This window comes from Anomaloglossus baeobatrachus, chromosome 4, assembly GCF_048569485.1.
Source record: "Anomaloglossus baeobatrachus isolate aAnoBae1 chromosome 4, aAnoBae1.hap1, whole genome shotgun sequence".
NCBI classification, from domain to species: Eukaryota; Metazoa; Chordata; class Amphibia; order Anura; family Aromobatidae; genus Anomaloglossus; species Anomaloglossus baeobatrachus.
In genome coordinates, this window is record NC_134356.1 from 298,466,839 (window position 1) to 298,492,404 (window position 25,566).

At 38.6% G+C, this 25,566-nt stretch overlaps 1 protein-coding gene across 4 annotated transcripts in view; it reads left to right on the top strand.

The window, feature by feature from the left end:
* The window catches only part of SYT1 (synaptotagmin 1), a 926,220-nt gene that overhangs the window by 653,742 nt on the left and 246,912 nt on the right, over window positions 1–25,566 (top strand). For all 4 annotated transcript variants that reach the window (XM_075344934.1, XM_075344933.1, XM_075344935.1 and 1 more), the window contains one exon: window positions 12,606–12,790. In XM_075344934.1, coding sequence (XP_075201049.1) covers window positions 12,606–12,790 — 185 coding nt within the window. The remainder of the gene's footprint in view (window positions 1–12,605; window positions 12,791–25,566) is intronic.

Sequence of the window (25,566 nt, forward strand, 5' to 3'; positions counted from 1 at the left end):
CATTGAATATTCACGAACAGTTGAATAGCGGCGAGGTATTCGGAAATTATTCGCGAAGCCGGATAATCGAAGTATTTGATCATCCCTAATAGCTATCTTTTGTGCACTACAATGTAGTGGCACTACAATGTACAGGCACTACTATGTATGGGCACTACAATGGCAGATTTGTAATTTTCAATCAGCAACATCTATTGCTTCTTGTTTCTTGTGTACATGGTTGGCCTGGGTGAAATAGAACCTTTTCCACATACAGTACAGACCAAAAGTTTGGACACACCTTCTCATTCAAAGAGTTTTCTTTGTCATTGTCATTGTCCTGTTGAAAAATAAATGATGGTCCAACTAAATGCAAACCAGATGGAATAGCATGCCTCTGCAAGATGCTGTGGTAAGCATGCTGGTTCTGTATGCCTTCAATTTTGAATAAATCCCCAACAGTGTCACCAGCAGAGCACCCCCACACCATCACACCTCCTCCTCCATGCTTCACAGTGAGAACCAGCCATGTAGAGTCCATCCGTTCACCTTTTCTACAAAGACACAGTGGTTGGATCCAAAGATCTCAAATTCGAACTCATCAGACCAAAGCACAGATTTCCACTGGTCTAATGTCCATTCCTTGTTTTCTTTAGCCCAAACAAGTCTCTTCTGCTTGTTGTCTGTCCTTAGCAGTGGTTTCCTAGCAGCTAGTTTACCATGAAGGCCTGCTGCACAAAGTCTACTCTTAACAGTTGTTCTAGAGATGAGAAGGTGTGTCCAAACGTTTGGTCTGTACTGTACATACATTTTATACATTATATACTCTCGTGGAATGCATTTTTAAATATCTTGTGATTTATATCTGTAATATTTGAAAGGGTTTACCAGGAAATTCTTATTTTTGTTCCCAGGCCACCTGCCCAGTGTAAACATAGCAAAATGAACTATAGTTACCCAACCCCAAGTCCATCTCTGCCTGAGCAATGGGAAGGCAGCACTAGAACTGTGGTTGGCTCAGTATAGTTCATTTTGTTATTTTTACTCCAGAGAAGCCAGGAAACTAAATATAATTATTCCTGGAAAATCCCTTTTAAAGTTTTTCAATTAAATCCACCTGCTAATGATCCAATGGCAAACAGCATTTTAATAATCAAAACGTTCAGGGTTTAATGGGGCATATATCAATGAGCAGATATTTCAGAAAATATAGCCATTACGATCACTTCATTCAGTTATACAAAGTTATGCATTTCAAATCTGCGGTGGATAATCCCTACAGAGTACACACTACCATAATAATTCATGAGTCCCAACGGATATTCATTGGTGCCTGTAAATGTTATATATCACCAACTTATTATTCACAAACACATACAGAATGTTTTATGTGTGCACAAATTTGGCAGCTACAATCAGTCTTTGATTCCTGCCACTGACTTAGACATTTTTATTAATTTCTGCCTAACTTGTCTGGTCGAGTTTGGATCTCTAAATACAGGCCTGACATAGGAAGAGACATTTACATTTTAAGGGGTATTCTCATCTCAGACATTTATGATACAGGAAGGGATAGTTACATATAAATGTTGGATTACTGGCTGATCACATGTCCTGTTACATAGAGATTAGGATTAGTGTATCTATTACACGAGGGGGCTTGTCAAGGACACGATTGTATTGACACTCTTGGCTTGAAGATGTGTATAGTCACTGAAATTACACATTTATACATATGTGTATACTGAACATGCACAAAATGTGAGGTTCTGTGAAGGGAAACAGGATGTGTCCACCCTTTTTTTTTTAAAGAGGTTGTCCACTACTCAGACAACTCCTTCTCAATCAGCATATTTGCACCAGTAAAAGAACAACACGTATACTGACCAGCAGGGCTGGTGCCAATTTTAGTGGTGTCAGCATCGCTCTCCCAGGGCTTGCATGAGATTTTTAGATCGCGTGAACCCTATAGCCAATCAAAGCTAGCATTTTTCTCACTGTCTTTTGAATTAAACTGCCACTAAGAGGAAGCCATAGGAGATTTTAAATCTTCATTTGCAGATTCCTGTCTGCCCATAAATTAGAGGTTTTTTAACCAAAAGAGATAAATTAGTTTGATAGGGACCCAACAAAAACAGGTCGCCTTGGTGTTGGCTGTTGGACGCACATAAAACTGGCCATTTTTGTGTGCTAAGTATCTCAATTTTTACATATTTTCCATAGCAGTAATGCATGTCTGCATTCCCATATTCATTGTTCCACATATTTTAGCACTACAGAGTGCAACTGTCTCCTTTTTGTTACTTTGTTTTTGTCACAAAGAGGAAGTCAGAGCTGTGGCTTCCTCTTGATGTTTGATACATTCATAGGTGAGGAGAGTGAAGTCAGCGTTGAGTGACCTAAAAAATCTTATGCAAGCCCCGGAAGAGAGAGTGACGACACCAATGGAATGGTGCCGGCTCTGGAGGTGAGTATAAGTGTTGTTATTCTACTAGGAGCAGACATGCTGATAGAGAATGGGCTGTCCAAGTACTGGGCAACCCCTTTACGTTTTGTTAAAAACAATTTCTCACCAATAAAATACATGAAAAAACCTAAATGAGACCCGGTATATATAGGCTCTTACTCAGAGACTAAGGCGGACTTTGCACACTACGACATCACAGGTGCGATGTCGGTGGGGTCAAATTGAAAGTGACGCACATCCAGCATCGCATGCGACATCGTAATGTGTAAAGCCTAGATGATACGATTAACGAGCGCAAAATCGTCGTAATCGTATCATCGGTGCAGCGTCGGCGTAATCCATAATTACGCTGACGCGACGGTCCGATGTTGTTCCTCGCTCCTGCAGCAGCACACATCGCTGTGTGTGAAGTCGCAGGAGTGAGAAATATCTCCTACCGGCGTCACCGCGGCTTCTGTAGGATATGCGGAAGGAAGGAGGTGGGCGGGATGTTTACATCCTGCTCATCTCCGCCCCTCCACCGCTATTGGCCGCCTGCCGTGTGACGTCGCTATGACGCCGCACGACCCGCCCCCTTTGGAAGGAGGTGGGTCGCCGGCCAGAGCGACAGTCGCAGGGCAGGTGAGTGCATGTGAAGCTGGCGTAGCGATAATTTTCACTACGCCAGCTATCACACGATATTGTACCTGCGACGGGGGCGGGGACTATCGCATGCGACATCGCAGCATCGGCTTGCGATGTCGCAACGTGCAAAGCCCTCCTGAGAGAAAACCTATGCAGTGAAATGAGTAAAGAAAGCCAAAAAAAATTTTTATATGGTAAAATAGAAATCTTTATTATGACATTATTAAAAACAAGGATTTTGTTAAAAAGAAGAGGACACTGACATAGGATCGAAGGTTGTCAAAAAATTATTCGTGCAGATATAGACATATACACAGCAATTGGTGATATTGAGACACACAAAGGATAAATTTAAACAGGTAAATGCTGCTGAACATATGCTGAAGAAAAAGGAAATTAAACTGTCCTCAAAGAGTTAAATATATACAGGAGGATTTATTCCCAACAGGCTAGTTGCTCTTGTAAATCTCTATAAGAGTGAAGAGAAGTAATAGATACAGTGCCTACAAGTAGTATTCAACACCCTGCAGATTTAGCTGGTTTACACATTCGGAATTAACTTGGCATTGTGACATTTGGACTGTAGATCAGCCTGGAAGTGTGAAATGCACAGCAGCAAAAAAGAATGTTATTTCTTTTTTTCTTTTTTTTTTAAATTGTGAAAAGTTTATTCAGAGGGTCATTTATTATTCAACCCCTCAAACCACAAGAATTCTGTTTGGTTCCCCTAAAGTATTAAGAAGTATTTCAGGCACAAAGAACAATGAGCTTCACATGTTTGGATTAATTATCTCTTTTTCCAGCCTTTTCTGACTAATTAAGACCCTCCCCAAACTTGTGAACAGCACTCACACTTGGTCAACATGGGAAAGGCAAAGGAGCATTCCAAGGCCATCAGAGACAAGATCGTGGAGGGTCACAAGGCTGGCAAAGGGTACAAAACCCTTTCCAAGGAGTTGGGCCTACCTGTCTCCACTGTTGGGAGCATCATCCGTAAGTGGAAGGCTTATGGAACTACTGTTAGCCTTCCACGGCCTGGACAGCCTTTGAAAGTTTCCACCCGTGCCGAGGCCAGGCTTGTCCGAAGAGTCAAGGCTAACCCAAGGACAACAAGGAAGGAGCTCCGGGAAGATCTCATGGCAGTGGGGACATTGGTTTCAGTCAATACCATAAGTAACGTACTCCACCGCAATGGTCTCCGTTCCAGACGAGCCCGTAAGGTACCTTTACTTTCAAAGCGTCATGTCAAGGCCCATCTACAGTTTGCTCATGATCACGTGGAGGACTCTGAGACAAACTGGTTCAAGGTTCTCTGGTCTAATGAGACCAAGATCGAGATCTTTGGTGCCAACCACACACGTGACGTTTGGAGACTGGATGGCACTGCATACGACCCCAAGAATACCATCCCTACAGTCAAGCATAGTGGTGGCAGCATCATGCTGTGGGGCTGTTTCTCAGCCAAGGGGCCTGGCCATCTGGTCCGCATCCATGTGAAGATGGATAGCACGGCCTACCTGAAGATTTTGGCCAAGAATCTGCGCTCCTCCATCAAGGATCTTAAGATGGGTCGTCATTTCATCTTCCAACAAGACAACGACCCAAAGCACACAGCCAAGAAAACCAAGGCCTGGTTCAAGAGGGAAAAAATCAATGTGTTGCAGTGGCCTAGTCAGTCTCCTGACCTTAACCCAATTGAAAACTTGTGAAAGGAGCTCAAGATTAAAGTCCACATGAGATACCCAAAGAACCTAGATAACTTGGAGAAGATCTGCATGGAGGAGTGGGCCAAGATAACTCCAGAGACCTGTGCCGGCCTGATCAGGTCTTATAAAAGACGATTATTAGCTGTAATTGCAAACAAGGGTTATTCCACAAAATATTAAACCTAGGGGTTGAATAATAATTGACCCACACTTTTATGTTGAAAATTTATTAAAATTTAACTGAGCAACATAACTTGTTGGTTTGTAAGATTTATGCATCTGTTAATAAATCCTGCTCTTGTTTGAAGTTTGCAGGCTCTAACTTATTTGCATCTTATCAAACCTGCTAAATCTGCAGGGGGTTGAAGACTACTTGTAGGCACTGTATGTCCCAAAAGGGGGATTTTAACTTTGGAAAAATAGCAGTCAGCTAGTGAATGTATATAAGAACTGCTGCCACACAAAACATTTAGACCATAGCTATATCCTCGCCATAATGGCACATAATAGGGTCAGCAGAACAGCTGTAAAAGTTATTTTCGAAAGAAAACCAAAGGAAAGTAAGAAAAAGAGCATCAGAGTGGAGAAACCAAAGATGCAACAATGGGAAACACCTAAAAAATAGCGTGTGCTAGAATTGAACCTGAAGGGAATCAATATGAAAAACCTCATCTATGTAATGATTGCTGCCATACCCGACTTTAAGTCATACCTATAAACTTGCCATAATGGCAAATAATGGGGTTGATGGAACAGCTATAAGGATTACTTTCAAAGAAAGGAGACCCATAGCGAAGCAAAGACAAGAAAGAAAGATATAAGAATGGAGGATCAAAGATGCAGCAATTGGAGTTACCTATGGTATAACGTGTGCTCAAATGAGACAACCAGGGAACCAAAAAGAAGTACTTTGGTACTTTTTGGTTGTCTCATTTGAGCACACGTTATACCATAGGTAACTCCAATTGCTGCATCTTTGATCCTCCATTCTTATATCTTTCTTTCTTGTCTTTGCTTCGCTCTGGGTCTCCTTTCTATGAAAGTAACCCTTATAGCTGTTCCATCGACCCCATTATTTGCCATTATGGCGAGTTTATAGGTATGACTTAAAGTCGGGTATGGCAGCAATCATTACATAGATGGTGTTTTTCATATTGATGCCCTTCAGGTTCAATTCTAGCACACGCTATTTTTTAGGTGTTTCCCATTGTTGCATCTTTGGTTTCTCCAATCTGATGCTCTTTTTCTTACTTTCCTTTGGTTTTCTTTCGAAAATAACTTTTACAGCTGTTCTGCTGACCCTATTATGTGCCATTATGGCGAGGATATAGCTATGGTCTAAATGTTTTGTGTGGCAGCAGTTCTTATATACATTCACTAGCTGACTGCTATTTTTCCAAAGTTAAAATCCCCCTTTTGGGACATATCTATTACTTCTCTTCACTCTTATGGAGATTTACAAGACTAAATAAAATACAGTATGGTGTCATGGTATCAAAACCCTTGATAGTTTGTGTTCCTAATCACAACTACGATATGGTCACACATACAGTTAGGTCCAGAAATATTTGGACAGTGACACAAGTTTTGTTATTTTAGCTGTTTACAAAAACATGTTCAGAAATACAATTATATATATAATATGGGCTGAAAGTGCACACTCCCAGCTGCAATATGAGAGTTTTCGCATCCAAATCGGAGAAAGGGTTTAGGAATCATAGCTCTGTAATGCATAGCCTCCTCTTTTTCAAGGGACCAAAAGTAATTGGACAAGGGACTCTAAGGGCTGCAATTAACTCTGAAGGCGTCTCCCTCTTTAACCTGTAATCAATGAAGTAGTTAAAAGGTCTGGGGTTGATTACAGGTGTGTGGTTTTGCATTTGGAAGCTGTTGCTGTGACCAGACAACATGCGGTCTAAGGAACTCTCAATTGAGGTGAAGCAGAACACCCTGAGGCTGAAAAAAAAGAAACAATCCATCAGAGAGATAGCAGACATGCTTGGAGTAGCAAAATCAACAGTCGGGTACATTCTGAGAAAAAAGGAATTGACCAGTGAGCTTGGGAACTCAAAAAGGCCTGGGCGTCCACGGATGACAACAGTGGTGGATGATCGCCGCATACTTTCTTTGGTGAAGAAGAACCCGTTCACAACATCAACTGAAATCCAGAACACTCTCAGTGAAGTAGGTGTATCTGTCTCTAAGTCAACTGTAAAGAGAAGACTCCATGAATGTAAATACAAAGGGTTCACATCTAGATGCAAACCATCCATCAATTCCAAAAATAGACAGGCCAGAGTTAAATTTGCTGAAAAACACCTCATGAAGCCAGCTCAGTTCTGGAAAAGTATTCTATGGACAGATGAGACAAAGATCAACCTGTACCAGAATGATGGGAAGAAAAAAGTTTGGAGAAGAAAGGGAACGGCACAGGATCCAAGGCACACCACATCCTCTGTAAAACATGGTGGAGGCAACGTGATGGCATGGGCATGCATGGCTTTCAATGGCACTGGGTCACTTGTGTTTATTGATGACATAACAGCAGACAAGAGTAGCCGGATGAATTCTGAAGTGTATTGGGATATACTTTCAGCCCAGATTCAGCCAAATGCCGCAAAGTTGATCGGACGGCGCTTCATAGTACAGATGGACAATGACCCCAAGCATACAGCCAAAGCTACCCAGGAGTTCATGAGTGCAAAAAAGTGGAACATTCTGCAATGGCCAAGTCAATCACAAGATCTTAACCCAATTGAGCATGCATTTTACTTGCTCAAATCCAGACTTAAGACGGAAAGACCCACAAACAAGCAAGACCTGAAGGCTGCGGCTGTAAAGGCCTGGCAAAGCATTAAGAAGGAGGAAACCCAGCGTTTGGTGATGTCCATGGTGTCCAGACTTAAGGCAGTGATTGCCTCCAAAGGATTCGCAACAAAATATTGAAAATAAAAATATTTTGTTTGGGTTTGGTTTATTTGTCCAATTACTTTTGACCTCCTAAAATGTGGAGTGTTTGTAAAGAAATGTGTACAATTCCTACAATTTCTATCAGATATTTTTGTTCAAACCTTCAAATTAAACGTTACAATCTGCACTTGAATTCTGTTGTAGAGGTTTCATTTCAAAACCAATGTGGTGGCATGCAGAGCCCAACTCGCGAAAATTGTGTCACTGTCCAAATATTTCTGGACCTAACTGTAGATAAATAAAATATATAAACATCTTATGACAGTATATCAAAAAATCATGTTTTTAAAACTAAGTCATTTTTCAGCACAAGGAAGAATATAGTTTAGTTGAAACATGGACACATCTGTATCACATTACAATGAAGCCAACTTTTTAAAAGCTAAAATCCTCCACATTACGGTGTTTTCATAGCATACTGGGATAATAATTGACAGGGCAATAATTTACTTGAAAGTGGCCTTGATTTGAATGAATTACTCTGGAAATTTTCTTTTATCATAGAATTATGCAAATGTTCATTTTAGAATAGCTATAAGGAAGACTGATCCCGAGTACAAACATCTCTCCTACTTCGGGAAGGAGGGATAGTGCCCATTTCAGAAAGGTGTTCATTTTCTCAGCAGAGACATTAATTATCACTTCAAGCAGCAATATCCTATGCGGCTTCTAGCAGTCATAATTTCCACCACATTTGGCTACTTTTCTTATTTCAGCCACTAATTCCTACTATTACTCTTTGTTTTGCATGAATTAGCGTCATCCTTCTTTGTTTAGTTTTTGTACACAAAATCCTAGAAAAATGTATTTAATTCAACCAAAAACTTATGACAAACAAGGAAAATGATCAGTCGTTGATGACAGCCATTGTTATTATTGTTTCGATGAACACTTTATTTTTTCCTCCTTTTATCATTATTGTAGTATATAATCATGCAAGCAGAAAGGGGCAGCAGTTTGGTGAGCACTGATGGGACACATTATGCTTTAAGTGTCAGAACATCCTTGCAAAGATATTTTATTCTAAAGTAACTATTTTAAAGTGTTTTAAAAATCCTCAAATGTCAAAATGTCTGTGATTGTTTTTATGTGTCATTACACAGCAATGCCGTTATTTGTGATGTGTTTGCGCAGCACTGAATTGTAACAGCGCAACCTAAGTAATGTTTGTATAACCTTCAAAACTGCACAATATCCACATGCCCAAAGGTCTTTTTACAACTTAAGGGTGCTTTACACGCTGCGACATCGCTAACGGTATATCATCGGGGTCACGGTGGTTGTGACGCACATCCGGCGTCGTTAGCGACATCGCAGCGTGTGACAGATAGGAGCGACGAGCAACTATCGGAAAAACGGCAAAAATCATTGATCGTTGCCACGTTGCTCCTTTTCCAAATGTCATTGCTGTTGCATGCCGCTGGTTGTTCCTCGTTCCTGCGGCATCACACATCGGTATGTGTGACACCGCAGGAACGATGACCATCTCCTTACCTACGTCCACCGGCAATGAGGAAGGAAGGAGGTGGGCGGCATGTTCCGGCCGCTCATCTCCGCCCCTCCTCTACTATTCGGCGGCCGTTTAGTGACGTCGCTGTGACGCCAAACACACCTTCCCCTTGAAGGAGGGATTGTTCCGCGGTCACAGCGACGTCGCTGACCAGGTATGTGCGTGTGACGCTGCCGTATCGATAATGTTTGCTATGGCAGTGATCACCACATGTCGCACATATGACGGGGCGGGTGCTATCATGCACAACATCGCTAGCAATCGCTAGCGAAGTTGCAGCTTGTAAAGCACCCTTTAGTCCTTGTAATCTTAAACCCCTTCATGACCGATGACCTATATTTGCGTGTTCCTCCCTTTGATGCAAGTCCAGACACTGATCCCTCATCTTTTCCCGCACTTGATGGTCACTGATTTGTTGTGCTCTGTATAGCACAACAAATCAACCGATTTCAGCTTCAAGTCCCCTAAGGAGACTATTAAGTATTAAAAATATAAAAAAATAAAAAAAACACAAAAAGTTCAAACTACCCCCTTTTTGCCCCATTAACAATAATAATAATAATAATAATAATAATAATAATAAAATATACACATATTTGTTATTGCCAAGCTCAGAAATGTCAAATGTATCAAAATATAAAATAAATTAATCTGATAGGTAAAAAGACGCTTTTTTTTATTTTCCGGTACAATATGTGGCTGAATGAATAGTGTGAATCAAAAGTACAACTCGTTCTGCAAAAAACAAACCCTCATATGGCTATATTGATGGAAAAATAAATAAAGTTATGGCTCTTTGAAGAAGTTAAGAAAATAAGAAAATTAAAAACAGAAAATTGCCCAGGAGTGAAGGGGTTAACACAAAGCTCTACAAGACCACCATGTATTATATGCAGCATTTCATATGAAAATGTATTTTTGCCCTTATTTCTGAATTACAATTTGATCTTAATTTTCTTTTGTCATTAACTCCAAGCTTTACATCTCCTGTAACTATGGTGACCAGTGCCATGAATTGAAGTAATTGTTCTAATAAGTATTCGTTACCGCTATAGTAAACTCCAGACTGTGCGTTATATTGTCACTCATGTCATAGCGTCGGCTTCACAAGTTCAGTCACAGATAAATATGTTCGGTTTAGACATCTGCAGTATAACACACCAATGACCTTGACTAACAATATAACAACATTATGACCATGACTGCAGCAACCTGAGGGAATGGTACTGAAAGCAATGCTAAAAGCTAGAACTCATAGGTTGATTTAAGACTTGCCGACAAAGCAATGGTGCAGCTCTGTATGAAGACATATTAAAATAATCATAGAATAGTCCCTATTGTTCCTGCATATTCCACCAACTCCTTTCAGATTCTGATAGAATCTATCAAAACAAAACATGATATGTTCCATCAGATGCTGTACTAAGCTTTAGGGGTCGGTTCTACTGTCGCATAGCTTGTGATGCAAGAGCATCGGAAGTGATATGCTAATGACCCTCTTCTGCGAGCATCAGCCAAGGATCATATGACTGTGATGCGATCTTGCAATCGAGTCATAGCTGCGGAGAAGAGGGAGGGAGCACTTTCTCTCAACTCCTCCGCGTACATCACACTGCAGTTGGATTACATGTGAGTGCAGTGTGATCTTTCACATGCATCCATATACTTGTGAGCCGAGATTCACTATCAAACGCAGCATGGTGAAGTTTTGCATGCCGTTATGGCATGAAAAATCAATCGCAGATGGACGCTGCACCATAGTTTTGCACTAGAGTGAGAGCAATAGGATGTTTTATCGGATTGCATGCGTCATTGCTAAACACAAATGGAACCAAGGCCTTAAAGAGAATGTCACCTAAATACACACAACAGACACCATAAGGATGGAACACTGAGTAGTTATATGTCCTTCAGTCAATCCAGCCATTCTTTGGCTGGATTGGTTGGATTGACATGCTGTAGATTATTTTCTGCACCAAATCTGCAAGGAAAAAATAAGCAATGTGCGCACAGCACTTCAGAATTCTCCTTGACTTTGCTGGCATAGCTAGCATAAAGATAAACATGCATGTTTATACCACAATCTGCATCAAATCTGCAGAAAAAATGCACTGTGTGCATACAGCCTAAGAGCTAAACCAAACTTACATATTTTTATTATTAGGTAGGGTAATAAAACAAATTAAAAATTAGTAAAAAAAATTAAAAATTGCGTTTGTGTCATCATTTTGCATCGAGAGCTGATGTTTTCATTAACGCCATGTTTTGATTTTTTTCCTTTTTGCAAGTTTTACCTAGTATACCCTAGTAATATATATTGAAACTAACTGTTTCCTTTGAAGCTCAGCACATAACAGGGCTTCAGAGGAGGGCTAAGATGGTAGTGATGAGGCCTTCAGCAGGCCCTCAGCTGTCATGGTAACCCATCAACACCCCCTAAAAATGTATATATATTGCCTGTACGACATTTAGAGGAACTTTGATTTATCCCTAGTGGATTTTTTCCAAAGCTAAGTAGTAGGTTTGCAGGTAAAAAAAAACCCCAAAAAGAACCCCCAAAGACTAAAATGAAAGGGATAGTGACAAATTAATAATATAAAATATAATTTTTTATTCATTTTTGCCTAGTGCAGTGACCAGATGGTAAAAGTTATGTGTATCTTAGTTATAAATATGATTAAAGGTCATCCCCAAGCTTAACAAGTGGCAAAAATATATGGATGAGTCCAAATTATATAAATCAATATAGGGGCTCAATACCTTAGGATAGTCACATAGGATAGTCGCTTGAAACGCGTGTCGGGGTACAGTGGTACTCAGTACTTGTGACCATCCTAAGGTATTGAGCCCCTAGAATGATTTATGTAATTTGGACTTATCCATATATTTTTGGCACTTGTTAAGCTTGGGGATGACCTTTAATCATATTTATAACTAAGATATACATAACTTTTACTATCTGGTCACTGCACTAGGCACTTTACAAAACCTGTTAATCCGCGGCTATTATCTGGGAAATTGATCCAGTCCAGTATTTATGTTTTTTTGTTTATTTTGCATTTGATATTTTTAATGTTAAAAGTTAATAAAAATGTATATTTTATATTATTAATTTGTCACTATCCCTTTCATTTGAATATTTGGGCGTTTTTGACCTGCATGTTATTATTTATGGTGACATTATACGGAATATTTTGATTATTTTTAAGTAGTCGGTTTGCAGATTTCAGTGAAAACTGTTGTGTAAAGACTTCTACTTCAGTGCAGGATTCAATAAATTACATTTTAAATGGAAATAAACTGGAATTTAATGTCTTTCTTATGATTATGTTCTGTTCTTATTTTTCAGTGCCACCTTGGGCCTTAATCGCAATAGCCATAGTTGCTGTCTTGTTGATACTCACTTGTTGTTTCTGTGTGTGCAAAAAATGCTTGTTCAAAAAGAAGAATAAGAAGAAGGGCAAAGAAAAGGGTGGCAAGAATGCTATTAATATGAAAGATGTGAAAGATTTAGGCAAGAACATGAAAGACCAGGTAACAAAATCCTTGTTTATGCTGTTGGTGCAAATAGCAAAAAATGTATGGTATTGTGTTTTACATGTATATATTACTGCAGTTTTATATCAAAGACTTTTAATACACACATGTAAAAAGTCTCCATGAAAAGCTAAACATGTCAGAGCTAAGACGTGATAGACACATGTCTCAAAGCTTCCATCAAGAGACTCCATCACACGTTCCATCACTTATACCAGAAGAAATAGCACAGTATGCTAAATTTTATTTTCAATAACATGATGGACACCCAAAAAGAAGAGTAAACGAACAAAGTAGGTATCAGCTCAGCATGTGCTAAATTTTATATTTGCACGGTGCACGGAAAATCTGGGCCGGCCACCAGAAATCATAGTTAGAGAAGGAAAGTTAAAAAAAGAGTGAATCAGCTCACCATCATGTAGTCATTCCAGGAAGGAAAATCTGGACAGTGTTCGTGGGTCAAGATTGCTGTAGTCAATCAAAAAAAGGCGGATCCCCAGCACAAAGAACATCCATAGAAACTGGAAATTAAGTTAAAATTTCATTAATGAAATTTTAACTCAATTTCAAGTTTCTATGGACTTTTTTGTGCTGGAGATCCGCCTTTTTTTGTTAGAGAAGGAAAGGCATTTCCAGCAACCACAGATAAATTATAAAAGAGGAACTTTATTATGAATCCATAGAAAAATTGTTTAAAAAAAATGTAGACTGAAGTCTACGCGTTTCGAGTGGAATGATTAACCCCTTCACGACCATGGACGGATATATCCGTCATGGAGCGTGTCCCCTTAAGCCCCGCCCCCTGCCGCGGGCAGGCAGCGGCGGTCGGCACATATATCAGCTGTTTTCAACAGCTGACATGTATGCCTGCTAGCCGCGGGTGGAATCGCTTCCACCTGCGGCCATTAACCCCTTAAGTCTTGCTGCCAAAGTCGGGCAGCAAGATCTATATGCGCGCGGCTATGTTTTTTACTTACTGCCACCCCCACCGGAAGTCACGTGCGTGATCAAGTGACTATCGGTGGTTGCCATCATAGCACAGGGTCATGTGATGACGCCTGCAGCTATGAAGTTTCACTTTCGTTTTCCCTCGGCCGCGAGCAGAGAGAAACAGAAAGTGATTGAATCTGCTGTTTACAGCTGTATAGCTGTGATCAGCAGATAGATAAGAGCGATCGGATTGCTGATCACTATAGCCCCCTAGGGGGACTAGTAAAATAGAAAAAAAACCCTAAAAGTTCAAATCACCCCCATTTCCCCCCATTGAAAATTAAAGGGTTAAAAAATAAATAAATATACACACATTTGGTATCGCCACGTTCAGAAATGCCCGATCTATCAAAATATAAAATCAATTAATCTGATTGGTAAACGGCGTAGTGGCAAAAAAAATCCAAACGTCAAAATTACGTTTTTTGATCGCCGCAAGTTTTACGCAAAATGCAATAACAGGCGATCAAAACGTAGCATCTGTGCAAAAATGGTACCATTAGAAACGTCAGCTCGAGTTGCAAAAAATAAGCCATCACTGAGCCATAGATCCCAAAAAATAAGAACGCTAGGTGTTTCGGAAAATGGTGCAAAACGTGTGTCACTTTTATTGGACAAACTTATGAATTTTTTTAACCCCTTAGATACAAGTAAACCTATACATGTTTGGTGTCTACAAACTCGCACTGACCTCAGGCATCATACCCACACATCAGTTTTACCATATAGTGAACACCGTGAATAAAACATCCCAAAAACTATTGTGTCATCACACTTTTTTGCAATTTTTCCGCATTTGGAATTTTTTTGCTGTTTTGCAGTACACCATATGATAAAAGGTATGGTTTCATTAGACGTACAACTTGTCCCGCAAAAAACAAGCCCTCATATGGCAAGATTGACGTAAAAATAAAAATGTTACGGCTCTCGGAAGAAGGGGAGCAAAAAACAAAAACGCAAAAACGGAAAGTGCCCCGGGGCTGAAGGGGTTAAAAGCAGTTCGGCTCAAAACGCATAGCCTTCTGCCTACTTACGTTTTTTGTAACAGTTTTTCTATCGATTTGTAATAAACTTCCTCTTTTATAATTTATCTGTAGTTGCTGGAAATACCTTTCCTTCTCCAACCCACAAAGAAGCCTAATGTAGCTCAATACAATCACCAGTGTCCATCTTGCACTGTTTGCATTTGTTTCTTGCAGTGATTCCTATTCCTATACTAGAACAGAGAGAACAGAAGTCCAAACTATTGTGTGAACCTACAAACCTACTCAGAATATATCACGAGATTTAAAGAAGTTCTCAGCAGGGAACAAAGTAACTCTTTCACTCAAAATAAATGCTAGAATGTGGATAGTTCACATATTAAACTAAAAAGAGATCTGATGACAAAGTAAAACAAGTATGCACAAAATCATACTAAGAAGACCCTTGAAGTGAGTTTTGCCTTTGTAATAGTTTTGTCTGGAGTTTTAAATAGTTGCACATGTCCCCTGCTACGTGTAATGCGCATCCTGCATGTTACACTGCCCAATGATAGCTAGACCCAAATGAGTCCGGCAGACACACAAGCCCAGTGTTTATATATTTCTATCTATTGATGGTTCTGTGCATGTTAAAACAGAGATATTCTGTTACTCATTGCTTAGTAGTTTCTTGGTTCTGTTTGAACCTAGCCTTACTTTGCCCAGCCCCATACATAGCCTTTGCCAAACTAGGATCTTAATACTCTACAATGCTCAATGCACTAAACCGCTTTACATCTAGAATGTAATTACATATTGCCTATCTGATGGCTGTTGCGTTTTAGAGGAGAAATAGAATCCAAATCGAATTTTCACATAAATTGTTAGAAGATTGATTAGGACTATGATCACAGACTGCTACTAATTTCCAGACGGAAAGCACTTTATAGAACTTTTACATTTCTGATTAAAAACTTCTATTACTGAAATCTGATACAACTCCCTTAGCAAAATGACATAGAGTTTTCTTAGAATATCGAACCAGATTTCCAGTAACAGAATTCTCTGAGTAATGCCAGAGGGATTCTGATACTCTATGGAGACCTTACATTCCAGAAATTGGTAGCGGCCCAAGAACACAGACTTCTCACATGCATTTATGACATATCACAAGATCATATTGACTGAATTTATATTGTTTGATACAATATAAGATGGCATAAATGAAAAAAAAATGAATCTACTTTGGAATTTTCTTTATAAGCATCAATCATAAAACTATGATACATATAAATTTTTTTGAAAATGTAGTACTTTTTACTGGTTGCTTTATTTAGTAATTTTTTAAAGAATTTGTCCATGGAGTAAGGTAGAAAGAATAAAGTGCAAAGTGACCAAATTCCATAGTGTCATCAGAATCAGCAGGGAACAAGCAACTCAGCAAAATGTTTTTAACTTAGGTTATTGCAAACAGTACTTTGGTCTGTCAAAATATAAAGAAATAGCGATAAATAAAGTATGTGCCCTCCATTACATACAGTATATGGACATTATTGAATTTGCACTTCAAACTTCCAAATCAGCGACCATTATGTTTTTAGACACTAAATAACAGCTGTGTTCATACAGTGGAATTACAATGAAATATGCCGACCATGTTAGACATTAAATATATTGTAGGTCTAAATGAGGCAAAGCAAATTACATATTGATTTCCTATGGATGTGATTTTGTAAACACTGCTTCACAGGGAGAAATTTATTAAGAGTAGCAAAATATATTTTATTGAGCTCTTCTGTCATATTTCTAGGTAGAGCATAATAGGTATTAAATTAAATTCATTCTAATTTTAATTTAGTATTGCTAAATGCTATAGAACATGCCAAATATTACAATTTGTAGATAGCGATATCTCCTCGGGCAATAATATGACCATCTGAGTGAATCACTGACACCCGGCACAGAGGGTTGGAAGGGGAAAGAGGTGTATACTTATTATTTCATTAACACATGTTCTAATCACTGATACTGGTAGATGGGTGGGTGGGATTATGGATGGGGAAAGAGGTGAATATTCATTATTTCATTAACACATGTTCCAATCACTGATGCTGACAGAGGGGAGGGTGGGATTAAGAGCAGGGGAAGGAGGTGATTATTCATTATTTCAATAACACATGTTCTAATCACTGATACTGGCAGATGGGTGGGTGGGATTATGGATGGGGAAGGAAGTGAATGTTCACTATTTCATTAACACATGTTCCAATCACTGATGCTGACAGAAGGGAGGGTTGGATTAAGAGCAGGGGAAGGAGGTGATTATTCATTATTTCAATAACACATGTTCTAATCACTGATGCTGGTAGATGGGTGGGTGGGATTATGGATGGGGAAAGAGGTGAATATTCATTATTTCATTAACACATGTTCCAATCACTGATGCTGACAGAGGGGAGGGTGGGATTAAGAGCAGGGGAAGGAGGTGATTATTCATTATTTCAATAACACATGTTCTAATCACTGATGCTGGCAGATGGGTGGGTGGGATTATGGATGGGGAAGGAAGTGAATGTTCACTATTTCATTAACACATGTTCCAATCACTGATGCTGACAGAAGGGAGGGTTGGATTAAGAGCAGGGGAAGGAGGTGATTATTAATTATTTCAATAACACATGTTCTAATCACTGATGCTGGTAGATGGGTGGGTGGGATTATGGATGGGGAAAGAGGTGAATATTCATTATTTCATTAACACATGTTCCAATCACTGATGCTGACAGACGGGAGGGTGGGATTAAGAGCAGGGGAAGGAGGTTATCATTCATTATTTCAATAACACATGTTCTAATCACTGATGCTGGTAGATGGGTGGGTGGGATTATGGATGGGGAAGGAGGTGAATGTTCATTATTTCATTAACACATGTTCCAATCACTGATGCTGGTAGATGGGTGAGTGGGATTATGGATGGGGAAAGGAGGTGATTATTCATTATTTCAATAACACAAGTTTTAATCACTGATGCCAGCAGAGGGGTAGATAGGATTATGGGCGAATATTCATTCCATTAACTAACCGGTGTTTGACTATAAACTTCTAGGGATTACAGCAACGTACAACAATAATAGTTACATATCGTGAAAGGGCTGCTCAAGCCCTATTTCAGGATACTATTGGTATGACGGTAGGGCTTATGTTTTAAGCATACTCCAACAAGGCCAAAAAATCCTGCTAGGGCTTATTTTTGGGGTAGGTCTTATTTTCAGGTAAACATGATAGCTAGATAGATAGATAGATAATGGATAGACAGATAGATAGAGGGATAGATAGATAGATAGATAGATAGATAATGCTGCATTACACAACCTTTCTTGTAGCCTTATAGCATTTTTAAGAAAAGTATATCTCTCTATTACTTCTCTAAAAAAAACCAAAACAAGTACTTAAGGCTTTGTAAGTCAAAAGATATAATTGTCTAACAAGTAAAGATACTGTGGAGGATTTCAAGCAAATGGTCTAACAGAAAGGAAAAAAAAACTTTTAAAAAAGGTTTAAAGGGATTTAAATAGGGTGTCCCTAGGTATTTCGGATGACGAGCAGGGTCACTTACATTTTACGTTGATACTTCTTGTAGGCCAACATTGGTTGACCCACTTACATCCCTTAAATACAATATTGGTTTCCTTCTTGATTATTTTGTGTTTCTATTGGTTATGATTTTATGAGAATTATCAAAAAAAATGTTTTTGTAAAGCATTTTTCCTTTTTGTTAGACAAAAGATATATGTTAAAATGTAGATACATTTAGTTGTATTTACTACTGTTGATCAATATCAAGACTGCTCATACATGAAAATCATTGTAGCCGAATCGATTTTTGCCACAATGGAAGTTTAATAAACCAGACATGCAACATATGAAATGTCAAATAGTAAACTGTACATATATACATATAAAACTGCTTTTGTAATATATACATATTTATATGAAATGTAAGATCTACGAAACAAAAATAAACGAAGTTACATACTTATTTAAGTCATTTGTACATGTTATTTTGGTATTTTGGAAACAGGTGTTAGGGAACTGCCAAATTAGAAATATATTGTAATTATTCTTTATATGGTATATTCACATGTGGGAGGTCTACTGAAGAAAATTATTTTTCTGAAAATCTTATTCTTCCATGTATACAGGTTGTATCCATGGTATGTACATGGATTTTTGGAGGATTGAGACGGTTGCAGTACTTTCTTTAATAAATCTGCCTCATATGAATATAGCTTTTATGGATGCACTACCAAGACGATTTTGAGGAATATCATCACCAAAACAATAAAAAAATGTTTTCCCCATAGCAATGCCACTTTTAGGCTACACCTTTCCACTTCTTTCTTCCAAACAGACCTAAACGCCTGAATGGGCATTTTGGCCATGTACAATCTTTTCTACGGCAATGCTTTTTGGAAGACTTAGACAAGCTTCACCATGGTTTGAGGCTTTGTCAAATTTTACCTACTTTGGGTGATCTCCCCTTTTCCTCCCTTTTGTTTTGGGAGAGTTAGCAAGTCCATAAAGATCCTAATGAGGGAGAATGATTGCGGTAATATCGAAGAGTGGTATTACATTTAGATTCCCTTTGGCCCTATAACATACAAGCAAGAAAAGGAAAACACAAAAATATGTTACACAAAGACATACTTCTGAATGAGGCTTACAGAAATGCATGCATATTATGCAGAAACAAGCATTATTTACAATTGTTTGATTATTAACAAACCCTTACAGTGCCAGAATCATTGTATTGCCTTAAAGGGATTGTCCGGTCTAAATCCTTACAACTGCAGTTGCTCTGTGTGTCACTCTCTGTAACTGTAGACTTGTGAATCCTCACATTGCACGCATTGTAAGCTGTGAGGATTTGCCGGTGTCAGAGCCAGGATGGCGGTCACATAGCCTAAAGTATGCAATAAGCAGACTCCCTGCCACACTCCAGCTAGATGGATGCAGTGAATGAAAATCTTGGTCTGCTAAGGAGCTTGGCCTATACTTGAAATTCACAAGATCAAAATGACAGCAATGGGTGACTTCTACTGATCCCTGGCTGGTCCCTTGTGTTCATGCCACTAGGGGCCAATGGAAACCAGTATACTTGAAAACCAGCACATTCGATTTTTATGCTGCTGTCAGAGATTGACAGTAGTATCTAAATGGTTACTATCATAGACAGATGCCATCTATGTGATATATCTGAGCTCTCTCAAAACTTGAGGACCCCTTCCCATAATATGAATACAATATCCTTTTGCAGTAAAGGGATATTGTGAGGCAAAGAGGTTATTGTGGTAGTCATCTCCCCAGATATTTATCTGTTAGGGCCCTGGAGATGCCTGCTGCTGCCTTTCCCCAGTTCTCAGCAGATTCTCAGTTTCTAATCAGCCTACTCATCAGCTGGTGCAATACCCTCAATCTGTCCTACTTCTCATCTTTTATTTAATTAAATGTGGAGGCTGAGGACTAAAAATGAGAGTTTAGGTGACAATTCACATTGATGAGAATAGATTCCCTAATTGAACTGTTTACGAGTTGTTCATGGTGTAGCATGTCATGGAAAATTATTTCTACTTTGATAACCAAATAGTTATATATATATATTATGTCAAGTTAGTTGAGCTGGTTTTCTATATCAATATAACGTGATGCCTTATGGTATGTGCGTAAAACTAGAGTGCTCGATCTGTACCCAATGTATTAACTCCTAATGACCAACCTGTTTTGGTTGTAAAGCAAGTAATCAAAAATAGGTGCTTTTACACTACTCGATTATTGGGAACAAGCGTTTCTAGGAATCCTTGTTACAGATAATCATGGCTGCTGATCATCCACTGAAAACATCGTCATTCTTAGGAGCACATAAAAAATGGTAGCCTATGTGCACTGAACTGGATTACTGGTATAGTATAGTATATTATATTATAGTATTACTGGTCATGTTTATTTTGCGGTCTGCCAGTCTGAACAGGTTATTAAACAACCGCCGATTGGCAAGTGTGTACCGATTTGTTGGCGCTTAACCCCACAGAAAGCTTTATGTAATCTTGCCTCTGTGTTAATTTTCCCACCATCGATTCACAGAGTCAATTTTTTCTATTTTCTTATCGATATAGCTGTAAAAAATTGTTTCTGCATGATGAGTTGTATTTTTAGTGGCACCATTTTGATGTTGGCACTACCCATGGAATTATGACATATATTCTGACAGAATCTAGCACCTGCTTAGGACATTTATATCCCCATAAAAAGTTAAAGGATTAATAAGGATTCTAGCATATGTCATAGTAACCTTCCATACATTTCTAAACTTGTGTTTTCATTATAAGCTACAATTTAAACCAGTTTACCACACTTTTTAGATTGTGCACCAATTAAAGAAAGCAAAAATGTATGGAGTGCAGTGGGATAAATCTTTCTGCTTTCTACCGAATCATTCCCCCAAATATACAAGATTATTGTACTGATGCAATACAAAATGCAATTTTAGCTAACTAAAACTAGGCTCCTTTGTATAAAGTATAAAGCTCATCAAATGAAGAACCAGAACTGAGATCATTTTCAGAACTACATTACATAAGTAGCATTAGAACAAGGTTCAGATCCAAGGGTGTAACTAGGGGGCTACAAAAGTCCCATTAGCCTTTATGAAAAGACCAATGATAGTAAAGTCTTGGAATAATTGGGGGCCCAATGGGGCTTTGGCATTGAGGTCCATGATCTTCAACTTACTCCACTGTCCATAATATAGCTTCATAAGATAACCACAGCAGAAGCACCAAACTCAGTACAAGTACAGAATCAATTATAGTCATCTGAATATCTGACCTGAACCCACCCAAGCCATCTGTGTGATCACTGGCTTCAACATAGTGCAGCATTCCTTGTTAATGAAAGAATACAGGTAAGGTCTCTGTTCTCTTGCGTTTTGCACAGACAAGTGCAATCCAATAAAACATCACTCGCACCAGTACAAAACTATGGTGCCGTGTCCATCTGCAATTGATTTCTCATGCCACATCGGCCTGAGCAATGAAAGATGCTGGGTTTGGCAGTGAGTATCTAAGTCCATAGAAGCGTGTGAAACATCGCACTGCACTTGCATGTCATCCAACCACAGTGTGATGTACGCAGAGACAGGCCGCGGAGAAGATGGAGAATGTGCTCCCACCCTTTTCTCCGCAGCTGGGATCCGATTGCAAGATAGGATCACAGTCATATGACCCTCATCTCACACCCGCAGGAGAGGGTCATTAGCATATCACTTCCGATGCTCTTGCATCGACAGCTATGTGCAACTGGAACCGAGGTCTAAACAAAAAGGTCTATGTACTCTGCTGATGAAGAGAAAATGCAGGGAACGTAAAATCCCAATTGAAAATCTGATATATTCTGGCTTGTAATAAAAATTGTAATATATTATGCAATTTCTAATAAGGTAATTTTCTAATATATATATATTACATGCCCAAGGTGAATGTTCTGTTTATTGGTTATAAAAAGAACTGAAAGAAAAAAATAGTACCATGGTGAAAACGAGTCATGGAATAACATATACAAATAAATTGACTAAGGACGAGAAATCACTTGTGTTTTTGCTTTGTAGATCTTTAATTAACATATGTTTTTCATGTTTATGATTATGTTAATTAAAATATGTTTTTTTCATGTCTTTAATGCTTCTGTACTTTAGCTATTCGAATAAATCTGTTAATGACATTTTAGCACAATGCTAAAATAGTGATAATTTTTAATCAAGCCTTACAAAGAAATAACAGTATTCTATGGATGTTTCTCTTCATATAAAATGGCAGCTTCAGCAATTACAGAAGAATAACCAGTCTCCTTTATTTCAGCAGAAACCTAATTATTTTGTTTTCTTTATTCCTTCATCAAAAAGATTAACTCCTACAATGTTCCACAAATAAATATACATAAGGTTTAATTCAAAAGCAGTGTTGTTGCTGAGAGTAAACACTGAGAAATGGTAATAAACTTGCACTTACAAGACGAGAGTTGGAATTTAATTGGAAGATTGATTTATTAATTTGTAACAGCACTGTTTTTTTGTACTATGTTTTTATTAATTACTTATGGATTTTTATATATCGACAATGGGGTCACTTATGACTGAATGACTGGATTTCGTATGATAATTTAAAAAAATTACCTCTGAGAATTGCTTCTCCAAATGAATGAGCTAAAAGTATTTACTTACAGTTAGGTCCAGAAATATTTGGACAGTGACACAATTTTCGCGAGTTGGGCTCTGCATGCCACCACATTGGATTTGAAATGAAACCTCTACAACAGAATTCAAGTGCAGATTGTAACGTTTAATTTGAAGGTTTGAACAAAAATATCTGATAGAAATTGTAGGAATTGTACACATTTCTTTACAAACACTCCACATTTTAGGAGGTCAAAAGTAATTGGACAAATAAACCAAACCCAAACAAAAAAATTTTATTTTCAATATTTTGTTGCGAATCCTTTGGAGGCAATCACTGCCTTAAGTCAGGAACCCATGGACATCACCAAACGCTGGGTTTCCTCCTTTTTAATGCTTTGCCAGGCCTTTACAGCCGCAGCCTTCAGGTCTTGCTTGTTTGTGGGTCTTTCCGTCTTAAGTCTGGATTTGAGCAAGTGAAATGCATGCTCAATTGGGTTAAGATCTGGTGATTGACTTGGCCATTGCAGAATGTTCCACTTTTTAGCACTCATGAACTCCTGGGTAGCTTTGGCTGTATGCTTGGGGTCATTGTCCATCTGTACTATGAAGCGCCGTCCGATCAACTTTGCGGCATTTGGCTGAATCTGGGCTGAAAGTATATCCCGGTACACTTCAGAATTCATCCGGCTACTCTTGTCTGCTGTTATGTCATCAATAAACACAAGTGACCCAGTGCCATTGAAAGCCATGCATGCCCATGCCATCACGTTGCCTCCACCATGTTTTACAGAGGATGTGGTGTGCCTTGGATCATGTGCCGTTCCCTTTCTTCTCCAAACTTTTTTCTTCCCATCATTCTGGTACAGGTTGATCTTTGTCTCATCTGTCCATAGAATACTTTTCCAGAACTGAGCTGGCTTCATGAGGTGTTTTTCAGCAAATTTAACTCTGGCCTGTCTATTTTTGGAATTGATGAATGGTTTGCATCTAGATGTGAACCCTTTGTATTTACTTTCATGGAGTCTTCTTTTTACTGTTGACTTAGAGACAGATACACCTACTTCACTGAGAGTGTTCTGGACTTCAGTTGATGTTGTGAACGGGTTCTTCTTCACCAAAGAAAGTATGCGGCGATCATCCACCACTGTTGTCATCCGTGGACACCCAGGCCTTTTTGAGTTCCCAAGCTCACCAGTCAATTCCTTTTTTCTCAGAATGTACCCGACTGTTGATTTTGCTACTCCAAGCATGTCTGCTATCTCTCTGATGGATTTTTTCTTTTTTTTCAGCCTCAGGATGTTCTGCTTCACCTCAATTGAGAGTTCCTTAGACCGCATGTTGTCTGGTCACAGAAACAGCTTCCAAATGCAAAACCACACACCTGAACTCAACCCCAGACCTTTTAACTACTTCATTGATCACAGGTTAACGAGGGAGACGCCTTCAGAGTTAATTGCAGCCCTTAGAGTCCCTTGTCCAATTACTTTTGGTCCCTTGAAAAAGAGGAGGCTATGCATTACAGAGCTATGATTCCTAAACCCTTTCTCCGATTTGGATGTGAAAACTCTCATATTGCAGCTGGGAGTGTGCACTTTCAGCCCATATTATATATATAATTGTATTTCTGAACATGTTTTTGTAAACAGCTAAAATAACAAAACTTGTGTCACTGTCCAAATATTTCTGGCCCTGACTGTAATTCCCACAGGAAGAAATGATCAGGCATGATGGAATTAAACATGTCCAGTCATTTTTTAATAACAACAGTTGCTGATCGATCATTAAGACATCTATATACACACTAGATAGTTGACTAGTCAACCAAAATAGATGTCCTAATATATTGTGCATGCATTCCCATATATTTTTGCCTATTTATACCATCATCTTCTTAAGTGCTTTTACAGACATCTTCACTGTCAACATTGGGGCTCACAATCTTCATTCCCTTTTAGTATGTTTTTGGAATGTGGGAGGAAACCCAGACAAACACAGGGAGAACATACAAACTCCTTGTACATGTTGGTGGGATTTGAACCCAGGACTCAAAGCAATTGGGCTAACCAATAAGCGGCCATGTTGCCCAATATGTGACACTAATTGCACTCATTTTATGGTATTAAAACAAAACGACAAGTTGAACTAATATATATATATATATATATATATATATATATATATATATATATATATATATATATATACATATATATATATTTATTTTTATATGACAAAATAGGGAGAATAATGACCAATGTATTATGTTTGAAACAAACAAAACTCCAAACATGTCCTTTTTTGGTAAAATATCAAATATCTTCATTATACAAAAGATTTAAAAATCACACCAAAACAAAGGAACCAGTACATATATAATCAGAACATCACAGGTGAGGAGTAAAAAAATCCAGATTAAATTCTCTGTTGGGGTGCTAAATTAGGGTATACCCACAATCAAATGCAGGATATGCAATAGGTATGAGCCAGAGAAATCACACCACACAAGTCTGAGTGTAAAGATGAATCACATAGACAGGGAAATTTCAAACCAATATTGCCAACTATATCTATATAGAGTGCAGAGTGCAACA